General features: G+C 49.2%; 1 protein-coding gene across 4 annotated transcripts in view; it reads right to left on the reverse strand.

Annotated features, from left to right (window-relative positions):
• Positions 1-24712, reverse strand: part of EP300 (EP300 lysine acetyltransferase) — a 508128-nt gene that overhangs the window by 420209 nt on the left and 63207 nt on the right. For all 4 annotated transcript variants that reach the window (XM_075321927.1, XM_075321925.1, XM_075321926.1 and 1 more), the window contains exons 4-6: positions 19730-20015; positions 19162-19275; positions 18823-19071 (exon numbers count right to left, since the gene is read on the reverse strand). In XM_075321927.1, the coding sequence (XP_075178042.1) occupies positions 18823-19071; positions 19162-19275; positions 19730-20015 (649 nt within the window). The remainder of the gene's footprint in view (positions 1-18822; positions 19072-19161; positions 19276-19729; positions 20016-24712) is intronic.

A 24712-nucleotide genomic window follows, 5' to 3' on the forward strand; every position in this document is an offset into this window, starting at 1 on the left:
TCCACTTGCGGCACTGCTGGACGTATGATAGAGTCCACCTGTGCCAGACCAGCTGAAATGGCTTGGAGTGCCCACACGGCCGCGAATGCTGGAGCAAACGACGCGCCGATAGCTTCATAGACAGATTTCAACCAAAGGTCCATCTGTCTGTCATTGGCATCTTTAAGGGAAGCCCCATCCTCCACTGCAACTATGGATCTAGCCGCAAGCCTGGAGATTGGGGGATCCACCTTTGGACACTGGGTCCAGCGTTTGACCACGTCAGGAGGGAAGGGATAACGTGTATCCTTAAGACGTTTGGAGAAACGCTTGTCTGGATAAGCATGGTGTTTCTGGACTGATTCTCTGAAGTCAGCGTGGTCCAGAAAAGTACTCAGTTTACGCTTGGGATACCTGAAATGGAACTTCTCCTGCTGTGCAGCTGCCTCTTCTGCTGAAGGGGCTGGGGGAGAAATATCCAACAGTCTATTGATGGCCGCTATAAGGTCATTTACCATGGCGTCACCATCAGGAGTATCCAGATTGAGAGCGGTCTCAGGATTAGACTCCTGATCACCTTCCTCTGTCTCATCATGCAGAGACTCTTCTCGCTGAGACCCTGATCCGCGTGATGACGTGGAGGGTCTTTCCCAGCGAGCTCGCTTAGGCTGCCTGGGACTGTCATCTGAGTCAGAGCCTTCAGCCTGAGATGCCTGGGACCCCCTTGAAGCACGGATTAACTCCAACTGAGGGGGACCGGGGAACATTGACGCAGCAGTGTCCATGGTCTGAGTGACCGGCCTGGACTGCAAGGTCTCTAGGATTTTTGTCATAGTGACAGACATCTTGTCAGCAAAAACTGCAAACTCTGTCCCCGTCACCGGGACAGGGTTCACCGGTGACTCTGCCTGGGCCACTACCACCATAGGCTCCGGCTGACGAAGTGGCACAGGGACTGAACATTGCACACAATGGGGGTCCTTGGAACCTGCCGGTAGATCAGCCCCACAAGCGGCACAAGCAGCGTATACAGCCTGTGTCTTGGCACCCTTGCGTTTTGCGGATGACATGTTGTCGTCTCCTCAGAGCAATATAGGGTATACAGCCAAGAAGCGACCGTACAGTGCAATATATATATATATGGTATAGAGAAAAAAATACCCAAATATAACACTGTGGCACTAGTGGGGCCAGCACTAATGTGCTGCTTACCGCCCGCTTAACGCGGGTGTGTGGTCGCCAGAAATCCCTTGTCTGGGTCTCCCAGAGCCTGTGTCCGTTCTCCAGCCAGACTGCATGTAGGAATGGCTACCGGCGTCCTGTGGAGAGGGGCGGGCCCTGGGCGTGTGCAGACAAAGTGCGGGAAACCTGCGTCCCACTGTGCTCAGTGAGAGGGCTGGAGTATGTAAATAAGACTCCAGCCCTCGGCGCTGACTATCGTACAGCGTCTCTCCCTTGCCCTGATTGACAGGGTGGGGGCGGGAACGAAGCGGAGCTAGGCCGCAAAAGCCGGGGACTAGATTTATAAGCGCCGCCGTCGTAAAAGCACGGTCGGCGCTAAGTCCCCGGCGCACCACAAGTCTCAGCTGCGCCGCCGCTCCAGGGGCGGCCAGCGCGGTAGTCCCCAATACATAAAGTCCCTCAGAGAAACTGCAGTGACTGTAACCCCAGCGCGCAGCGCTGTCCCCGGCGCACTAGCACACCCAGCAAGGCTGGAGTGTGCGCGGCCTGTCCATACGGGGACACAGAGTACCTGAATGTTGCAGGGCCTTGTCCCTGAACGGTACCCAGCTCCGTATCCAGCAGGTTCTACGGGTCTGTGGATGGAGCCCGGCCTCAGGGCTTGGGGGCCGGTAAGATCCCACTTCCTCAGAGCCCCTCAGGGGGATGGGGAAGGAAAGCAGCATGTGGGCTCCAGCCTCCGTACCCACAATGGGTACCTCAACCTTAACAAACACCGCCAATAGGAATGGGGTGAGAAGGGAGCATGCTGGGGGCCCTAGTATGGGCCCTCTTTTCTTCCATCCGATATAGTCAGCAGCTACTGCTGACTAAACAGTGGAGCTATGCGTGGATGTCTGACCTCCTTCGCACAAAGCTTGAAAAACTGAGCAGCCCGTGATCCCACGGGGGGTGTATAGCCAGAAGGGGAGGGGCCTTACACTTTTTAGTGTAATGCTTTGTGTGGCCTCCGGAGGCAGTGCTATACACCCAATCGTCTGGGTCTCCCAATGGAGCGCCGAAGAAATTTTGTTTCAGAAATTGCGCTGATGTAAAGTAGACAAGTGGGAAATGTTATTTATTAACTATTTTGTGTGACATAACTCTCTGGGTTAAGAGCATAAAAAAAGGGAATTTTGTTTACTTACCGTAAATTCCTTTTCTTCTAGCTCCTATTGGGAGACCCAGACAATCGGGTGTATAGCTTCTGCCTCTGGAGGCCACACAAAATATTACACTTTAAAAAGTGTAACCCCTCCCCTCTGCCTATACACCCTCCCGTGGACCACGGGCTCCTCAGTTTTGGTGCAAAAGCAGGAAGGAGAAAACTTATAAATTGGTCTAAGGTAAATTCAATCCGAAGGATGTTCGGAGAACTGAAGACCATGAACCATAAAGAACAATTCAACATGAACAACATGTATACACAAAAGAACAACCAGCCCAAAGGGCACAGGGGCGGGTGCTGGGTCTCCCAATAGGAGCTAGAAGAAAAGGAATTTACGGTAAGTAAACAAAATTCCCTTTTTCTTGTCGCTCCATTGGGAGACCCAGACAATTGGGACGTTCAAGAGCAGTCCCTGGGTGGGTAAAAGAATACCTCAATAAAGAGAGCCGAAAACGGCCCCCTCTTACAGGTGGGCAACCGCCGCCTGAAGGACTCGCCTACCTAGACTGGCGTCTGCCGAAGCATAGGTATGCACTTGATAGTGTTTCGTGAAAGTGTGCAGACTAGACCACGTAGCTGCCTGACACACCTGCTGAGCCGTCGCCCGGTGCCGCAATGCCCAGGACGCACCTACGGCTCTGGTAGAATGGGCTTTCAGCCCTGAAGGGAGCGGAAGCCCGGAAGAACGGTAGGCCTCGAGAATCGGTTCCTTGATCCACCGAGCCAAGGTTGACTTGGAGGCCTGAGAGCCCTTACGCTGGCCAGCGACAAGGACAAAGAGCGCATCTGAACGGCGCAGGGGCGCCGTGCGAGACAAGTGGAACCGGAGTGCTCTCACTAGATCCAAAGAGTGCAAATCCTTTTCACACTGGTGAATTGGATTAGGGCAAAAGGAAGGCAAGGAGATATCCTGATTTAGATGAAAAGGGGATACCACCTTAGGGAGAAATTCCGGGACAGGACGCAGAACCACCTTATCCTGGTGAAAAACCAGGAAGGGGGCTTTGCATGACAGCGCTGCAAGCTCAGACACTCTCCGAAGTGATGTGACTGCCACCAGGAAGGCCACCTTCTGCGAAAGACGTGAGAGAGAGACATCCCGCAGCGGCTCAAAAGGTGGTTTTTGAAGAGCCGTCAGGACCCTGTTAAGATCCCAGGGTTCCAACGGACGTTTGTAAGGTGGGACCATGTGGCAGACCCCCTGCAGGAACGTGCGGACCTGCGGAAGCCTGGCTAGACGCTTTTAAAAAAAAACACGGAGAGCGCGTCTCTTAGGTTTGGACTGGGGTAAGGAGGAGTCCTTTCCCTTGGATTCCTTAATAATCTCATCCAATCGTTCGCCAAATAAACGGTCGCCAGAAAAAGGCAAACCAGTTAAGAACCTTTTGGAAGCAGAGTCTGCTTTCCATTCGCGCAGCCACATGGCCCTGCGGACTGCCACGGAGTTAGCAGATGCTACAGCCGTACGGCTAGTGGAGTCCAGGACGGCGTTCATGGCGTAGGACGAAAAGGCTGATGCCTGAGAGGTCAAAGAAGAAACATGCGGAGCAGAATTCCGTGTGACAGCATTAATCTCAGTCAGACAAGCCGAGATTGCTTGGAGAGCCCACACAGCCGCAAAGGCCGGGGCGAAAGACGCGCCCGTGGCCTCATAGATGGACTTCACCAAGAGCTCTGTCTGTCAGTGGCATCCTTCAGGGATGAGCCATCGGCAACAGACACAACGGACCTAGCAGCCAATCTGGAGACTGGAGGATCTACCTTGGGAGAGTGCGCCCAGCCCTTAACGACTTCAGATGGAAAGGGATAACGCGTGTCAGTGTGCCGTTTAGCAAAGCGCTTGTCCGGGACCGCTCTGGGCTTCTGGACAGCATCCCTGAAGTTAGAGTGATCAAAAAACGTATTGCGCGTACGTTTGGGGAACCGAAATTGGTGTTTCTCCTGCTGAGAAGCCGACTCTTCTACAGGAGGAGGCGGGGGTGAGAGATCCAACACCTGGTTGATGGACGAGATAAGATCATTTACTAAGGCGTCCCCCTCAGGTGTATCAAGGTTAAGGGCGAAGTCAGGGCCAGAGCCCTGAGCTCCCACGTCCGCCTCGTCTTCCTGAGAGTCCTCAAGCTGGGATCCAGGGCAGCGTGAGGAGGCCGGGGAAGAGTCCCAGCGAGGCCGCTTAGCCGGTCTGGGACTGCGGTCCGGGCAGGAGTCCTCCGCCTGAGACCTAGGGGCTAACCTGGGAGCGCGCTGCGGCGCGGACCGAGAGGGGCCTGGAGGAGACAAGCTAACAGGGGCCGGGGCCTGTGAAGGGCCCGGTCTGGACTGCAATGCCTCAAGGAGCTTAGATGACCATTTGTCCATAGACTGTGCAATGGATTGAGAAAGTGACAGTTTCTCAGCGAAAGAGGCCAACATCGGTGACTCTGTCCCTGCAGCCTGCTCAGGGGGAGCAGGGGGATCTACATGAGCCGAGGGGCCCACAAGTGCCCGAGGCGCCGGCTGAGCAAGGAGGCAGGAGTCGAGCATTGCTCACAGTGAGGGTAGGTGGATCCCACAGGCAACATAGCCCCACAAGATACAGGCCGCAAAAAAAACCTGTGCCTTAGTAGCTTTGCTCCTTGTGGACGACATGCTGTTGTCTCCTAGGAGAGTGACAACTGAGGGTATATGGGAAAAGGGTATACAGCATGAGCAAACAGATATATATATCTAATATATATCTATATATCTCTATCTCTATCTAAATTATATATATATATATATATATCTCTATATCTCTCTCAGAGAGATATAGAGATATATATATATATATATATATATATATATATATATATATATATATATATATATATATATATATATATATATATATATATATATATATATATATATATGAGAGAGATATATATATGAGAGATATATATATATATATAATCTATCTATATATATCTATATCTATCTATCTATCTATATATATCTATATCTATATCTATCTATTCGGGTGACCGGTGTGGCTTACCGACCGCTAACGAGCGGAGTGTGTCCTCCAGATTCCCTGTCGTGGATCCCCCGGAGCTGCACAGCTGTGTCACTGAGAAGCATCCACCGGCAGAATGCCAAAAAATGGCCGCCGGAGCTCTCAGGGGAGGAGTGGGGCCGAGGGCGGCGCCAGCAAAGAGCGGGAATCTGGGGTCCCCACAGTGGTCAATGAGGGGGGAGGGAGACATGCAGGATGCTCCAGCCCTCACATCCGACGTCATGTCGGTAATCCCGCCCTTACCCCTGACAGGCAGGCCCGGGGGCAGGATTTTCGCGACTAGGCCGCGGCGAAGTCGGGGACTAAATTTGAGACCGCGCCCGACAAGCAGGCACGGTCGGCGCGGAAGTCCGCCGGGCTCCTCAGTTTTACAACTACCGCGGCTTCTGGGAAGAAGGTGCGCTCCCTGTACAGTCCCCCCATGGGGACACAGAGTACCTTCAAGTTGCAGGGCCCGGTCCCTGGGGTTGAAGAGGCTCCGGTCCGGCAGGTTCCACAAGGGGCTGCGGATGGAGCACGGTCCCAGCAAATGGATGACCGCTCAGGATCCCACTTCTCCCAGAGCCGCATAAGGGATGGTGAAGGAGACGGCATGTGGCTCCAGCCTCCGTACCCGCAATGGGTACCTCAACCTTAACAACACCGCCGACATAGTGGGGTGAGAAGGGAACATGCCGGGGGCCCCATCGGGGTCCTCTTTTCTTCCATCCGACATAACTATGTATGAGAATGCATGAGTGGATGTGTGCCTCCTTCCACACAAAGCATAAAACTGAGGAGCCCGTGGTCCACGGGAGGGTGTATAGGCAGAGGGGAGGGGTTACACTTTTTAAAGTCTAATACTTTGTGTGGCCTCCAAAGGCAGAAGCTATACACTCAATTGTCTGGGTCTCACAATGGAGCGACAAAGAAATGAAAAGTTTGAAAATTGCAAAAATTTAAAAATTTTCATCAAATTTCCGATTTTTTTTTACAAATAAAAGCAAAAAATATCGTTCTAAATTTATAACTGTCATGAAGTACAATATGTCACGAAAAAACAATGTCAGACTCACCGAGATTCATTGAAGCGTTCCAGTTATAACCTCATAAAGGGACACTGGTCAGAATTGCAAAAAATGGTCTGGGCATTAAGTACAAAACTGGCTTCGTCCTTAAGGGGTTAAAGGTCGGATTTAAAAAATAGAAAAAAACCAGACTGCACTGTAAAGTCACAGCAGCTCTGCAATGTCATGCTTTTCTCAATGCTCTATTGAAAGCAGTGGATGAGAAGCTAGTTGGCACGTGATTGTAAGTATGTAAACTGCACACTTGCAGTACTGAGACTGCCCACTGGAGCTGGAAAAGAGGTACATTTTAACGGTGTACACTGCCCACTTATGATTTAGCAATCTGTAGTCTGAGTGACTGTAGACATTTCTGATCAGCACAGAAAACCTTAAATTTAACCCCTTAACGACCCATGATGTACTAGGTACGTCATGGATCGTGTGCCGGCAAGCCCCGCCCCCTGCCGCCGGAAGGCGGCGGCGATCCGCGCACATATCAGCTGTTATCAACAGCTGACATGTGTGCCTGCTTGCCGCGGGTGGAATCGCTTCCACCCACGGCCATTAACCCCTTACATTTCGCTGCCAAAATCTGGCAGCAATATGTACATGGGCGCCGCCATGACAGTCACTTACACCGCCCCCACCGGAAGTCATGTGACGATCACGTGACTTTTGGTGGTTGCCATGGTAGCACAGGGTCATGTGTTGACGCCTGTAGCTAACATGACTCACTTCCTCTCAATGCCGGAATACAGCCGGCATTGAAAGTAAAGCAGCAAATCGGCAGTTCTCAGCTCTGTAGCTGAGATCTGCAGATAGTGCAGAGCGATCGGATTGCTGATCGCTATAGCCCCCTAGGGCAGGGGTCTCAAACACGCGGCCCGTCAGGCTGCTTTGTGCGGCCCCCAGGCCCGTGCCCCTGTTCACTATCTCGGCCGGTGCAGGGGCCGCAGCCACTGTCTGCACTTAGATGAGTGTTTTGCCGGCGCTACGTTCTCAGAGGCAAGGACTGTGCGCGCGCAGCGCCGGCAAAACAACCATCTGATCTGACATAAATCGCTGCCAGTGGCTGCGGCCCCTGCACCGGCCGCGATAGTCACCGGGGCATGGGCCTGGGGGCCGCACGAAGCAGAGATGAGGAGCAGAGGGAGCGCGGGACAGGTGAGAAGAATGGTGTTTGTTTATTTTTTGTGTATGTGAAGGACGGCACATTAACCCCTTAGCGACCTATGACGTACTGGGTATGTTATGGCTCCCTGGTACTTAAGGATCCATGACATACCCAGTACGTCATGGCGAAATCGCAGCCCCGGTGGCTGCGATCGCTGTTTGCATTGCAAATAGCAAATACCTTAGATTCGGGGAGGAGGGGACCTCAGGAGGGGTGGTGTCTCCTCCCCGGACCCAAGGAGGCTGTGATTGGCTGACGAACGCCGCTCAGCCAATCACAGCCACTGTAATGTTTAAGCCATTGAAAATGTCTGAAACATTAAAATCCAGCCCTGATCAGTGCAGCTGTAGCACCGATCATTGGCTGGAGCTGGGTGACCTCTGTTTCACCCGCCCCCAGCTCTGATTGGAGAGACTGGCCTTGTGACCGATCTGTCCAATCACTGTGGATCTGGGGCCAGAGACCGCCCCCTCAGCTTCACTCCAGCATCTGTGGGTGGAAGCTGAGAGCGATCGGTAAATTATCACCTTTCACCCGCCGCCACTACCCCCACCACCCATAACTACAGGATGGGGACATGACTATAGAATAGGGACAAGGTGGGCACATGACTATAGGATGGGGACAAGGTGGGCACATGTCTATAGGATGGGGACAAGGTGGGCACATGACTATAGGATGGGGACATTACTAAAAGATGGGGACATTACAAGGATGGGCATAATACTATTGGATGGGGTCATTACTATAGGATGGGGACACGGTGGGCACATTACTATGGGATAGGGAACATTACTAAAAGATGTTGGCCAAAATTTCTATATAGTGATAATTGTAACACTATTAGTTACAAGAAAGGGATAAAATGTAAAAAAAAAAAACAAAATAAGGCATGACTTTTTAACATCAATTTTTTTTTTTAGATTTAACCAAAGAAAGTGCACATTTTTTATAATAAACAAGTGAAAAATGTTGAAAATCAGTCATCCAAAAGGTGTGTAAAAAGAAGGGAATTTTGTTACTTACCGTAAATTCCTTTTCTTCTAGCTCCAATTGGGAGACCCAGACGATTGGGTGTATAGCTACTGCCTCCGGAGGCCACACAAAGTATTACACTAAAAAGTGTAAGGCCCCTCCCCTTCTGCATATACACCCCCCGTGGGATCACGGGCTGCTTCAGTTTTAGTGCAAAAGCAAGAAGGAGGAAAGCCAATAACTGGTTAAACAATTCAATCCGAAGGAACATCGGAGAACTGAAACCATTCAACATGAACAACATGTGTACCCGAACAACCCAAAAATCCCGAAGGAACAGGGGCGGGTGCTGGGTCTCCCAATTGGAGCTAGAAGAAAAGGAATTTACGGTAAGTAACAAAATTCCCTTCTTCTTCGGCGCTCCATTGGGAGACCCAGACGATTGGGACGTCCAAAAGCAGTCCCTGGGTGGGTAAATTAATACCTCAAGTTTGGACTGTAAAAACAGCCCTTCCCTACATGGAGGCAACCGCCGCCTGCAGGACTCTTCTACTTAGGCTGGCATCCGCCTAAGCGTAGGCATGCACCTGATAACGCTTGGTGAAGGTGTGCAGACTCGCCCAGGTAGCCGCCTGGCACACCTGCTGAGCCGTAGCCTGGTGCCGTAATGCCCAGGACGCACCTACGGCTCTGGTAGAATGGGCCTTCAGCCCTGATGGAACCGGAAGCCCAGCAGAACGGTAGGCTTCAAGAATTGGTTCCTTGATCCATCGAGCCAGGGTGGATTTGGAAGCCTGCGACCCTTTGCGCTGACCAGCGACAAGTACAAAGGGTGCATCCGAGCGGCGCAGGGGCGCCGTGCGGGAAATGTAGATTCTGAGCGCTCTCATCAGATCCAACAAATGCAAATCCAATTCATATCGATGAACTGGATGAGGAGAAAAGGAAGGTAAGGAGATATCCTGACTGAGGTGAAAGGGGGATCTGACCTCCTTCGCACAAAGCATGAAAACTGAAGCAGCCCGTGATCCCACGGGGGGTGTATATGCAGAAGGGGAGGGGCCTTACACTTTTTAGTGTAATACTTTGTGTGGCCTCCGGAGGCAGTAGCTATACACCCAATCGTCTGGGTCTCCCAATGGAGCGCCGAAGAAATATAAATATGGTACCAATAGAAATGTAACTTTGTCCTGCAAAGAATGCGGCCCCCCAAATTATTTTTTTACTCTGTGCGGCCCATACACCCAGCCGAGTTTGAGACCCCTGCCCTAGGGGGACTAGTAAAATTAAAAAAAAAAAAAACCAAAAGTTCAAATCACCCCCCATTCACCCCATTGAAAATTAAAGGGTTAAAAAAAAATAAAAAAACACATTTGGTATCGCCGCGTTCAGAAATGCCCGATCAAAATATAAAATCAATGAATCTGATCAATAAACGGCGTAGAGGGAAAAAAATTCCAAACGCCAAAATTACGTTTTTTGGTCGCCGCAAATTTTGCGCAAAATGCACTAACAGGCGATCAAAACGTAGCATCTGCGCAAAAATGGTACCGTTAAAAACGTCAGGTCGAGACGCAAAAAATAAGCCATCACAGCCTCAGATCCCGAAAAATGAGAACGCTACGGGTTTTGGAAAATGGCGCAAAACGTGCGCCACTTTTTTTGGACAAGATTGTGAATTTTTTTTAACCCCTTAGATACAAGTAAACCTATACATGTTTGGTGTCTACAAACTCGCACTGACCTGAGGCATCACATAGATACCTCAGTTTTACCATATAGTGAACACAGTGAATAAAATATCCCAAAAACTATTGTACGATCACACTTTTTTTGCAATTTTTCCGCATTTGGAATTTTTTTGCCGTTTTCCCAGTACACTATATGGTAAAACTTATGGTTTCATTTAAAAGTACAAACGCAAAAAACAAGCCCTTATATGGCAAGATTGACGGAAAAATAAAAAAAGTTACGCCTCTCGGAAGAAGGGGAGCAAAAAACAAAAACGCAAAAACGGAAAGTGCCCGGGGGCTGAAGGGGTTAAAAACATTTAACCAAAATGAGTCTTCTCTGAATTCCAGGTCCTCTCCTGGCCCCTGTGACCTGAAAACAGATTAGTTGGCTCACACACGTTTTGTGAACAGCTGGGGTCATTTTCTCAATTTCAGACTATGTAGGATTCTTTTTGGTTCTTATACACTTAAATTGGAAAAGAAGCATGGGACCGCTCCTTAGGGACATGGGACTGCTTCTTAGGGCAGACTGGTCCATGCTACATGGCTGTTCCCACATCCCACTCCCTTCATCCTTTCCCATCCCCCTGTGGAACTTGATGGACATGGCTTTTTTTTTTTCAACTGTACTATGTAAAGGCCCAGTGTTGTGAATGTTAGTTATGTCTGGGCTGCTGGGAGGCTCCCTCTGGTGGCCAGGAAGGGTTTGGACAGAGACCAGGTGGGTTGTGCAGTGGGTGTTTCCTTTCCTAACTCTCTGTTTATTTAAGTCCTGGTCCGATTGCAGGCTATTGCCGGATGTCAGTTGTTCTTTGTATCTCTAGCCTGCTTAATCCTGCTCTACATCACATCCACTCCAGATAAGTTCTTGCTCTTTATTTATTGCCTGGTTCTTTTGCTTATCTGGGTTTGTCATTTGTTGTGGTTGGTTTCAGTTTATTTCCTTTCAGGGATTTTTCCCCCTCAGTGGATTGTTGAGGAACCCCCTGCAGTTCTGTGTGTAGTATAGCTCCTTTGGGTCCATGTGTTTATGGCTTGTTGAATTTGTTATAATTCTTGTTTTCTGTTTATTGGTATGACAAGGGCACCTGGTATAGGACGGAGTTCAGATCGAGCGATCTGAGGGCCTTTTTGTACTATCAGGAAGTTGGTATTTTGCAGGGTTTTTCTCTGGCCACCATCAGTCCCTTTCCTGTCCTTTCCTATTTTAGTCAGCGGGGGCCTCACCTTTTGCTAATCCTGTCATCTACCTGTGTATTGTGTTTTTCATATATCACCGCAGTCTTTGAATGTGGGGGGCTTGCTATTCTTGTCTATTTTCTGAGGCAGAGAGTTATTCATCTTTCCTACCTTTAGGATAGTTAGTTCTCCGGCTGGGTTCGCGGTGCACAGGATGTTAGTTCACCCCTCGGCTACTTCTAGTTGTGTTGGTTAGTAAGGGGATGGCGGCAAGATTAGTTGCCAAGGTTCTTGTCACCTTTTTGCCAATGATTTGTGGTGATCTTCCATGGTTCCAGATCATAACAGCCAAGTCACACAAAACAACTTACCAGCGATCCCAACAACGATACAACCTGATAGGGATCGCTGGTAAGTTGCTAGGAGGTCGCTGGTGAGATGTCACACTAAGCGACGCTCCAGCGATCCCACCAGCAACCTGACCTGGCAGGGCTCGCTGGAGCGTCGCTACACGTGGAAGCATTCTGCGCTTGGTAACTAAGGTAAATATCGGGTAAAAAACCCGATATTTACCTTGGTTACCAGCGCACACCGCTTAGCGGTGCTTCACAGCGGGAGAGCAACAACTAAAAAATGGTCCAGGACATTCAGCAACAACCAACGACCTCACAGCAGGGGCCAGGTGGTTGTTGGATGTCACACTACGCAACATTGCTAGCAAGTTGTGGCTCAGCAGCGATGTTGCTAGCGATGTTGCTTAGTGTGACGGTACCTTTAGGCTATGTGCGCACTAGAAAAGTGATTTTTTTTCAAGAAAATTTCTTGAGAAACTTCTGGGAGTTGAAGATTACCACACCTGCGGTAACAAAACCCACCAAATCCGCGGGAAAAACGCATGCGTTTTTGCCGCGGTTTTTCCGCAGGTTGGTCCCTGCGTTTTTTTTATGCTTTAACTACTGCAATAAATAATATAGATAATAGACAGATAATCGATAGACAGATAATGGATAGAGGGAAAGATGGATAGATGAATAGATAAATAGGTAATAGATAGATAGATGAGAAAAAGAGAATTTTGTTACTTACCGTAAATTCTTTTTCTTATAGTTCCGTATTGGGAGACCCAGACCATGGGTGTTTAGCTTCTGCCTCCGGAGGACACACAAAGTACTACACTAAAAAGTGTAGCTCCTCCCTCTGAGCTTATAAACCCCCTGGTAGACAGTCCTAGCCAGTTTAGTGCAAAAGCTGAAGGAGAATAGCCACCCACAAGTAGAACCGAGTAAGAACCGGAACAACCGGAGACTCTGTCCACGACAACAGCCGGTGATAACACACGGAACAAGAAAATTGCCAACAGGCAACAGGGAGGGTGCTGGGTCTCCCAATACGGAACTATAAGATAAAGAATTTACGGTAAGTAAACAAAATTCTCTTTTTCTTTATCGTTCCTTTGGGAGACCCAGACCATGGGACGTTCCAAAGCTGTCCCTGGGTGGGAATAAACAGAAAAAACTAAGAAGTAGGCGGAACCTAACTTCACAAGTGGGCGACAGCCGCCTGAAGGATGCGTCTGCCCAAGCTCGCATCTGCCGAAGCATGAGCATGCACTTGGTAGTGCTTCGAAAAGGTATGCAGGCTAGTCCAAGTGGCAGCCTGACAGACTTGTTGAGCCGTAGCCTGGTGCCTAAAAGCCCAAGAGGCACCGACAGCTCTGGTCGAGTGTGCTTTGATCCCCGGCGGGGGAGGCACCTGAGTACTCTGGTAGGCGTCCGAAATGGTCGATCTAATCCAACGGGCCAAGGTCGGCTTAGAAGCAGAGAGACCCTTGCGCCGCCCTGTGGTTAGCACAAAAAGAGAGGTTCACCGCCTAAGCGCAGCGGTGCGAGACACATAAATCCGGAGAGCACGCACCAGATCTAGAGTATGCAGCGCTTTCTCAAAGCGATGAGGGAGAGACCCCCTTAGGAAGAAAGTCCGGGGTCAGACGGAGAACTACCTTGTCTTGGTGAAAATCCAAAAAAGGTGACTCCGAGGAGAGCGCAGCCAAATCAGAGACTCTCCTGAGAGAAGTTATGGCAACTAGAAAGGCCACCTTTTGAGAAAGACGATACAAAGAAACCTCCCTAAGAGGGTCAAAGGGGGGTTTCTGCAATACCGTGAGGACCAAGTTAAGGTCCCAGGGATCCAAGGGCCGCCGATAAAGCGGAATGATGTGAGACGCACCTTGCATGAAGGTGCGGACCTGAGCCAGCCGGGCGAGACGCCGCTGGAACAGCACTGATAGAGCTGAGACTTGTCCTTGAGAGAGTTGAGGGACAGTCCTAGCTGCAGACCGGACTGTAAAAAAGACAGAAGGGTCGGCAACGAAAATGGCCAAAGAGAATGGCCGGAAGAGCGACACCAGGACAGGAAAATTTTCCAAGTCCTGTGATAGATCTTGACGGAGGAAGACTTACGGGCCCGAGTCATAGTGGAGATGACTTGAGGAGGAATACCAGAAGCCGTCAAAATCCAGGACTCAAGAGCCACGCCGTCAATTTGAGTGCCGCAGAATTCGGGCGGAAAAACGGACCTTGCGAGAGCAGGTCTGGACGGTCCGGAAGATGCCACGGCATCTCCACGGACAGTTGGAGCAGGTCCGGATACCAAGCTCGCCTGGGCCAGTCCGGTGCAATGAGGATGACTCGACGGCCCTCCATTCTGATCTTGCGCAGGACTCTGGGCAAGAGAGCTAGAGGGGGAAACACGTAGGACAGACGAAACTGGGACCAATCTTGAACCAGAGCGTCCGCGGCAAAGGCCTGAGGATCGTGGGAGCGAGCCACGTAAACCGGAACCTTGTTGTTGTGACGGGATGCCATTAGGTCCACGTCCGGAGTGCCCCACTTGCGGCAGATTGACTGAAACACTGCCGGGTGCAGAGACCACTCGCCACCGTCCACGGATTGACGGCTGAGATAATCTGCCTCCCAGTTTTCTACGCCAGGGATGTGGACTGCGGATATGGTGGACTTGGAGTCCTCCGCCCATTGAAGAATGTGTTGGACCTCCAACATTGCCAGGCGGCTGCGTGTCCCGCCTTGGTGATTGATGTAGGCAACCGCTGTCGCGTTGTCTGACTGGACTCGAATGTGCCTGCCCGCCAACAGGTGGTGAAAGGCAAGGAAAGCTAGAAGCACAGCTCTGGTTTCCAGCACATTGATTGAAAGGGCTGACTCGGACAGAGTCCAAGTGCCCTGAGCTCTGTGGTGGAGATGTACCGCTCCCCAGCCGGATAGGCTGGCATCCGTGGTGAGAATCACCCAGGACGGAGCCAGGAAGGAGCGCCCTTGGGACAGGGAGAGGGGTCGAAGCCACCACTGAAGAGAGGTCCTGGTCCGTGGCGACATAGCCACTAACCTCTGTAAGGAGGAAGGCCGCTTGTCCCAACAGCGGAGAATGTCCAGCTGCAGAAAACGCAGATGGAACTGGGCAAAGTGAACCGCCTCCATGGAAGCCACCATTTGACCCAGCACCTGCATCAGGCGCCTGAGGGAATAACGGCGAGGCCTCAGGAGAGAGCGCACCGCTAGCTGGAGAGACTGCTGTTTGATTAAGGGCAACTTCACAAGTGCCGGCAAAGTCTCGAACTGCATCCCTAGGTACGTGAGACTCTGGGTCGGAGTCAGAGTGGATTTGGGAAGATTGACAATCCACCCGAATTGGGCTAGGGTGGCGAGAGTGAGCGAAACACTCCGCTGACAGTCTGCGCTGGATGTACCCTTGACCAGAAGGTCGTCCAGATAAGGAAGCACTGCTAACCCCTGGAGGTGCAGGACCGCAATCACTGCCGCCATGACCTTGGTGAATACCCGAGGGGTCGTGGCTAACCCGAAGGGGAGAGCCACGAATTGGAAATGATCCTCTCCTATCGCAAAACGTAACCAACGCTGATGTGACACTGCGATTGGCACATGTAGATAGGCATCTCTGATGTCGATGGACGCCAGGAACTCCCCTTGGGTCATAGAGGCAATGACTGATCGCAGAGACTCCATGCGAAAATGCCGCACCCGGACATGCTTGTTGAGAAGCTTGAGATCAGGGATGGGCCGGAAGGTACTGTCCTTTTTTGCAACTAGGAAGAGATTTGAGTAAAAACCTCTGAACCGTTCCTGAGCGGGAACTGGGACAATCACTCCGTTTGCCTGCAAGGACGCCACGGCCTGCGAGAAGGCGGCGGCCTTGGAGCAGGGGGGAGTTGAGAGAAAAAATCTGTTTGGAGGGCTGGAAGAGAATTCTATCCTGTAGCCGTGAGATATGATGTCTCTCACCCACTGATCGGAGACTTGCTTTAACCAAGCGTCGCCAAAGTGGGAGAGCCTGCCACCGACTAAGGACGTGGGTGGAGCGGGCCGAGAGTCATGAGGAAGCTGCCTTAGTGGCAGAACCTCCTGCGGTCTTCTGCGGACGCGCTTTTGGGCGCCAGTTGGATTTCTGATCCTTGGCTGAGTTAGCGGACGAGGCGGAAGGCTTAGAGGATGACCACTTGGAGGAACGAAAGGAACTAAACCTCGATTGATTCCTACCCTGGGCGGGTTTCCTGGTCTTGGTTTGTGGCATGGAAGTACTCTTCCCGCCAGTAGCTTCTTTAATGATTTCATCCAGCTGTTCACCAAACAGCCGTGAACCAGCAAAAGGAAGCCCAGCAAGAAACTTCTTGGAAGCATCTTCCTTCCACTCCCGAAGCCACAAAATCCTGCGGATAACAAGAGAATTAGCTGAAGCCACCGCAGTGCGGTGAGCAGCCTCTCGCATGGCAGACATGGCATAAGATGAAAAGGCTGAAGCCTGAGCAGTTAAGGTAACCATCTTAGGCATAGATTCCTTGGTGAGGGAATGCATCTGATGTATGACCTCCTGAACACAAAGCGATACACTGGCTAGGACTGGCTACCAGGGGGTGTATAAGGTCAGAGGGAGGAGCTACACTTTTAAGTGTAGTACTTTGTGTGTCCTCCGGAGGCAGAAGCTAAACACCCATGGTCTGGGTCTCCCAAAGGAACGATAAAGAAAGACCTATATAATGTCCCACCCCCCTGCATATTCTAACCTAGCACCCTTTAGTGACTTTCATGTGGCACTAAAGGGTGCCTAGCCTTGTATTTAGCCATAAAATAAATAATCTTTTGTAGCCAGCTAGGGTAAAGCAGACGGCTGCAGCCTGCAGACCACAGCTGGCAGCTTCACCTTGGCTGGTAATTCAAAACAGAGGGCACCCCACGCTGTTATTTTACATTAAATAAATAATTTAAAACAAAAAACGTGGGTTCCCCCCCAAATTGGATCACCAGCCAAGGTAATGCGGACAGCTGTGGTCTGATATTCTCAGACTAGGGAGGTCCACTGTTATTGGACACTGCCCAGTCTAAAAATAGCAGGCCGCAGCCGCCCCAGAAGTGGTGCATCCATTAGACGTGCCAATCCTGGCGCTTTGCCCCAACTCATCCCGTTGCCCTGGTGCGTTGGCAAACGAGGTAATATATGGGGTTGATGCCAGATGTGTAATGTCACCTGGCATCAAGCCCTGGGGTTCGTGATGTTGTGCGTCTATCAGATACCCGACATCACCAACCCAGTCAGTAAGAAATAAAAAATAGGCAACAAAAAAAGTTTTATTTGAAAAAACACTCCCCACATTCCCTCTTTCACCAATTTATTGAAAAGAACCAACAAATTCCACGTCCAGCGTAATCCAATAAGGGGGGGGGGGGGGTCCCACGGCGATCCATACCATAGTCACTGTCCCATTCAATGAGGAACAGAATCTTCCCCATTGGCTGGGAGAGCAATGCAGTGACCTGAGCTACCATCAATAGCACAGGTCACTGCAGGGGATCACGAGCGCTGCTGTCAGGAGGATAGAGATCATTACCTGCTGTGATGATCTCCTGCAGTCCTGCCATCAGCGCTGTCACTGCCTTCTGTGCCCGCCGCGTTGTCAGCAGTATCGAGAGAGCCCGTGACGTTACCGCTAGTGACAGTCTCGGGCCGCTCGCGAGACGGGCATAGACAGCAGTGACATCAGAAGGCAGGAGATCGTCACATCAGGTAATGATCTCATCTCACCTCCTGACAGCAGCGCCCGTCATCCCCGCGGCTGCACGCACTGCTGTGTGTCAGTGTCTGCCTGCGCTGCAGGGTGACAAGCTGCTGACACTGCGGGCAGACACTGACACACAGCAGAGCAGGCAGCGGCGGGGCCGGAGCGGGACACAGACTGCACGGGCACCCGACGGACGTCACACGGAAGCGCTTATGTGCGGCGTCCAGGGAGTGTGACGTCTGTGTTTACTCTGCTCCGCTTCCTCTTCTGTCATAATGACATCACTCCCTGCAAAACCGCAGGCAGCGATGCACATTACTGCAGGTAAATCGCGGCTATACCGGGGGTATACCGCACATCATTTGCTACCTGCGGTATACCCCCGGAATTTCGCGATTACATTACAGTGAATGGAGTGAAATTCCGGGGGTATTCCGCAGGTACCTGCGGAAAATAATGGACATGCTCATTTTCTCAAGAAAGTTTCTTGAGAAAAATCCGCAGCGTGCGTACAGCTATTTTTTGTTAACATCGGTTTTGCTGGGAAATGTCTGTAGAAAGATTTCAAACCTTTCTTAAGAAATTTCCGCTGCAAATCCGCGGTAAATCGGCCTAGTGCGCACATAGCCTAAGTCACATGTGGATTTTGTTACAGATAAGGTGTAGTCATAGCAAATTTGCTTGTGTGAAAACCCTCTAAAGAAGTAAAGTTATTGGAGTCTAAACTTGTAGTCATGGAAAGTTAATACCTTTGCACATCATGATATATGTATGTTGTGATTAAGAAATACCCACACCTCTAAATACAGGCTGCAATGATGGTACCACAAGAGGAACTTTGCCCTGCTGCAATGGTCAGAGCCAGCACCGATGGCAGCACTTTATCACATAGGACAGTGCTACTCAAAACTGTAAGATGCTAATTTTTACAGTCATGGTAATAACGCACCAATTCTTTTTCTACCAGTAATTTATGGTTTGGCAATATTCAGGGAGAAATTAAGTGATTTTTCATTTTGCCATGGACTTCCACTACAATAATAAGTTTGCCTACCAATGTGTCAGCAAATATAAAATACACCAGTGAAAGGCAGGCGAGGAAAGCAGAGCAGAAATTAAATGGGTGTGAATTGAAAAGTTGCCTGGCCTGATGATTCAAAGACCTGTAAACAATCAACTATTGCAGAAACATTGAAAAGAGAAAAAAGAAAAAAGGTCTTACTCATCGAGTTCATAGAGCGAATTCCCTGAGGAGGTTGTCCCGACTGCTGACCCTTTACTTGCGTCTGGGACGGTGTTTGCATTTGGCTGCTTTGATATGGTAACCCCAGGGCAGCGTATGCCCGCTCTATGGAGCTTTGATCAATCTGGTTAGCAGAATTAAGTGACGGAGCAGGAGGCTGGCCGACACTACCACCTGTTCCCCCTGTGCCAGTAGTATTTATTGGCACCGGTGGGCTACTAAGCAAAGCTGTGGAGGGAAAGAAAGATTTTTAATATGGGATCCGTTAAATCTGACAAAGGTCCACCTTTTCACAACTCTAAATTTCCTTGTACATACATTGCTGGTTGCGTTTGTCTCCTGCGTTCTTCAGAGGCAGACAAACTGGACAGTCGTGTCTTGTACAGTTCTTCCAGTGAGAAATTATTTGTCGTGAAGAAGCGCAATGTGCAACTAAAACAGAAAAAAAAAAATACATTTAACATCCTGAAATCAATTATTTAAATCAATCAACACAGAAAAAGCTAATCTAGAGATCCTACAAGGCAGAGTACATTCAGGGAGGCCAAAGAAGATACAGATATATAGATTTCACTGCATTTACAAATGGTATTTTGAATGCATTTTAACAGATCCCCTCCCCCAGTTATTTATTACTCTAAAGTCTAGAGGCCTGGAGGACTGTCAATCATTGCTTGATGGTTTCCTCCCGCCCCACAAAACATTGAATGTACTGGTAGGGAGCATGCTTAACTAATATAACATTCAAGCTTCTCAATGCGTCATGTAGTGATCAGTAACCGGGTGCTAAGGACCCCTGGTGTAGTGATGGGTGGGGGATGGGGAGGATCAGCAGTTAAAGCTTCTGTGCCTTAGATTGGTGAAGTACTCTAAAGACTGCAGTTACCTTGGCAGGATTTTCCAGCTTGGCAATGAGTCATGTGATTTAGGACATTCTTCATGGTACGACAATGGGGCAGATTGCATTGTCGCACCTCACCATTGGCTTGTTCTCTTCTCTGGCACTTGTGGGCATGCAGTAAAAGCACCAGCTGCTGTTGGATTAGCTTTCGCTTCTCGGGATCTGCTGTTGGGGCTCCTGAGCCAATACCCTGTGGTGCACCAGTACCCATACCTTGAGGGGATGTCTGAACAAGGTTGGCTTGTGGTACTTGATTAGATGGCTGTTGACCCTAAAAAGAAAATAAAAAGCGCATTAAATTAACACAACCTTTTATAAACACATCAATAATATTTATTAGAATAATTGGCTTTCTTGAAGAGCAATTTGTTTTCTACCATTTGGTCTGCTACGTATCCTCTCTGCTTAGAAATGTCCAGAATATTCCTTGAATTTTAGTTATTTTACTTATATCTTGCTATTAATTTTATAGTGCTTTACTGGCATAATCATCACTGTATCCAATGGGACTCCCAATCTACATTCCCTATCAGTAAATCTTTAGATTGTGGAAGGAAACTGAAAAACCCGGGGAAAATCCAAACACATGAGGAGAACATACAAACTCCTGCACATGTTGTCCTTGGTGGGATTTGAAACCAGGACCCCAGTGCTTCAAAACTACAGTTCTAACCACTGAGCCACCGTCATGCCCCTTTTTTGTGGATTTATGTAACAAAATTCCCAGAAATAGAGGATACATGTAAACAGGAGAACAGGATTCTACACTTTTACTTAGTTTGGCTTGGCTTAGGAACATGATACAAAATGTTCCAGTCTTGTAGAAATTTTGCAAATAATTCTTTAGCAACATTATTGGCTCACTCTGTCTGTACTTTTAAAGGCAATCACCAGTCTTGTGGCGCTGCTGCTACCAATGGTTGAACATACTGGATGATCTTTGGTCATATGACTTGACCAATATACAAATAAGTAAAGAGATATTGTATTTGTACATTAAAATATGGTTAATTATAATTAGTCCAGTGCGATTGCTGCATACTGCACCATAACATTAAACACAAAGAAAAAGGAGAGTCTTAAACAGGGCTGTGGAGTCGGAGCTCATTTTGGTGGAGTCGGAGTCGGTATAAAATGCACCGACTCAGACTCCTAAAATATATAATAAATTGGGGACAGTAGTGCAATGCAGAGTGTGCTGAATATTTTACTAAATAATATTTAGTATAATGCTTATATTAAAGTGAAAAATGTATTGTAGTACAATGTGAACATCAGACATTTAATTATTTTTATGATACAATAATCAAGATATTTGGATGGAACATAAAATATTTATTGGAATACAACTTTAGAACACAAAAAACAAAAATTGTAAATATGTAATATATATATATATATATATATATATATATATATATATATATATATATATATATATATATATATATATATATATATATATATACATATACACACATATACATATACACACATATACATATACATATATATATATATATATATATACACATACATATACATACATATATATACACATATATATACATATATATACACACACACACACACACACACACACAAGATATATATGTAATCTACTGTATATTACATAGTGTATTACATATTTACAATTTATTAGTTTTTTGTGTTCTAAAGTTGTATTCCAATAAATATATTTTATGTTCTATCCAAATATCTTGATTATTGTATCATAAAAATTATTAAATGTCTGATGTTCACATACACATGTTCATGTACTACAATAAATTTTTCACCTAACTATAAGCAATACATGTAGGAGTCGAAGCCGGAGCCGGAGTCGGTGCAAGAGAAATTGAGGAGTCGGAGTTGGAGTCGAAGGCTTGGCTTACCGACTCCACAGCCCTGGTCTTAAATGCAGCCATGTATTTTTGCAAATATCAAAAAGTATGTTTTTATTAAGAAAAAAAGAGCAATTTACAATCATCATAAAAAAGCACACGTGAGATCTCAAACAATGAGGAAAGAAGGGAATTTTGTTTACTTACCGTAAATTCCTTTTCTTCTAGCTCCTATTGGGAGACCCAGACAATTGGGTGTATAGCTTCTGCCTCCGGAGGCCACACAAAGTATTACACTTTAAAAAGTGTAACCCCTCCCCTCTGCTATACACCCTCCCGTGCATCACGGGCTCATCAGTTTTGGTGCCAAAGCAGGAAGGAGGAAACTTATAAATTGGTCTAAGGTAAACTCAATCCGAAGGATGTTCGGAGAACTGAAACCATGAACCAAAGAACAATTCAACATGAACAACATGTGTACACAAAAAAACAACAGCCCGAAGGGAACAGGGGCGGGTGCTGGGTCTCCCAATAGGAGCTAGAAGAAAAGGAATTTACGGTAAGTAAACAAAATTCCCTTCTTTGTCGCTCCATTGGGAGACCCAGACAATTGGGACGTCCAAAAGCAGTCCCTGGGTGGGTAAAAGAATACCTTGAATAAAAAGAGCCGTAAAACGGCCCCTTCCTACAGCTGGGCAACCGCCGCCTGAAGGACTCGCCTACCTAGGCTGGCATCTGCCGAAGCATAGGCATGCACCTGATAGTGTTTCGTGAAAGTGTGCAGACTCGACCAGGTAGCCGCCTGACACACCTGCTGAGCCGTAGCCTGGTGCCGCAATGCCCAGGACGCACCCACGGCTCTGGTAGAATGGGCTTTCAGCCCTGAAGGGACCGGAAGCCCAGAAGAACGGTAGGCTTCAAGAATCGGTTCCTTGATCCACCGAGCCAAGGTTGACTTGGAAGCCTGTGACCCTTTACGCTGGCCAGTGACAAGGACAAAGAGCGCATCAGAACGGCGCAGAGGCGCCGTACGAGAAATGTAGAGTCTGAGTGCTCTCACAAGATCTAACAAGTGCAAATCCTTTTCACATTGGTGAACTGGATTAGGACAAAAAGAAGGTAAGGAGATATCCTGATTGAGATGAAAAGGAGATACCACCTTAGGGAGAAAATCCGGGACCGGACGCAGAAACACCTTATCCTGGTGAAACACCAGGAAGGGGGCTTTGCATGACAGCGCTGCTAGCTCAGACACTCTCCGAAGTGATGTGACTGCCACTAGGAAGACCACCTTCTGCGAAAGACGTGAAAGAGAAACATCCCTCATCGGCTCGAAGGGTGGTTTCTGAAGAGCCGTTAGCACCCTGTTAAGATCCCAGGGTTCTAGCGGACGCTTGTAAGGAGGGACTATGTGGCAAACCCCCTGCAGGAACGTGCGTACCTGCGGAAGCCTGGCTAGACGCTTTTGAAAAAACACGGAAAGCGCCGATACTTGTCCCTTGAGAGAGCCGAGAGACAAACCCTTGTCCATTCCGGATTGAAGGAAGGAAAGAAAAGTGGGTAAGGCAAACGGCCAGGGGGTAAAACCCTGATCAGAGCACCAGGATAAGAAGATCCTCCACGTCCTGTGGTAGATCTTGGCGGACGTTGGTTTCCTGGCCTGTCTCATAGTGGCAATGACCTCTTGAGATAACCCTGAAGACGCTAGGATCCAGGACTCAATGGCCACACAGTCAGGTTGAGGGCCGCAGAATTCAGATGGAAAAATGGCCCTTGAGACAGCAAGTCTGGTCGGTCTGGTAGTGTCCACGGTTGACCCACCGTGAGATGCCACAGATCCGGGTACCACGACCTCCTCGGCCAGTCTGGGGCGATGAGGATGGCGCGGCGGCAGTCGGACCTGATCTTGCGTAACACTCTGGGCAGCAGTGCCAGAGGAGGAAATACATAAGGCAGTCGAAACTGCGACCAATCCTGAACTAATGCGTCTGCCGCCAGAGCTCTGTGATCTTGAGACCGTGCCATAAATGCCGGGACCTTGTTGTTGTGCCGGGACGCCATTAGGTCGACGTCCGGCGTTCCCCAGCGGCAACAAATCTCTTGAAACACGTCCGGGTGAAGAGACCATTCCCCTGCGTCCATGCCCTGGCGACTGAGAAAGTCTGCTTCCCAGTTTTCTACGCCCGGGATGTGAACTGCGGAGATGGTGGAGGCTGTGGCTTCCACCCACAGCAGAATCCGCCGAACTTCTTGGAAGGCCTGACGACTGCGTGTGCCGCCTTGGTGGTTGATGTACGCCACCGCCGTGGCGTTGTCCGACTGAATTCGGATCTGCCTGCCTTCCAGCCACGGCTGGAACGCCTTTAGGGCTAGATACACTGCCCTTATCTCCAGAACATTGATCTGAAGGGAGGACTCTGGCTGAGTCCAGGTGCCCTGAGCCCTGTGGTGGAGAAAGACCGCTCCCCACCCTGACAGACTCGCGTCCGTCGTGACCACAGCCCAGGATGGGGGCAGGAAGGATTTTCCTTTCGACAGAGAAGTGGGAAGAAGCCACCACTGAAGAGAGACTTTGGCTGCCCGAGAAAGGGAGACGTTCCTGTCGAGGGACGTCGACCTCCTGTCCCATTTGCGGAGAATGTCCCATTGGAGTGGACGCAGATGAAACTGCGCAAATGGAACTGCCTCCATTGCTGCCACCATCTTCCCTAGGAAGTGCATGAGGCGCCTCAAGGGGTGTGACTGGGCTTGAAGGAGAGATTGCACCCCTGTCTGTAGTGAACGCTGTTTGTCCAGCGGGAGCTTCACTATCGCTGAGAGAGTATGAAACTCCATCCCGAGATAAGTTAGCGATTGGGTCGGAGTCAATTGTGACTTTGGGAAATTGATGATCCACCCGAACCTCTGGAGAGTCTCCAGTCTCCAGAGCAGTATTCAGGCTGTGTTGGCATGCCACCCGGGAGGGTGCCCTGACTAGAAGATCGTCTAAGTAAGGGATCACCGAGTGTCCCTGAGAGTGTAGAACTGCCACCACTGTTGCCATGACCTTGGTGAAGACCCGTGGGGCTGTCGCCAGGCCGAAAGGCAGTGCCACGAACTGAAGGTGTTCGTCTCCGATGGCGAA

This window comes from Anomaloglossus baeobatrachus, chromosome 8, assembly GCF_048569485.1.
Source record: "Anomaloglossus baeobatrachus isolate aAnoBae1 chromosome 8, aAnoBae1.hap1, whole genome shotgun sequence".
NCBI lineage: Eukaryota > Metazoa > Chordata > Amphibia > Anura > Aromobatidae > Anomaloglossus > Anomaloglossus baeobatrachus.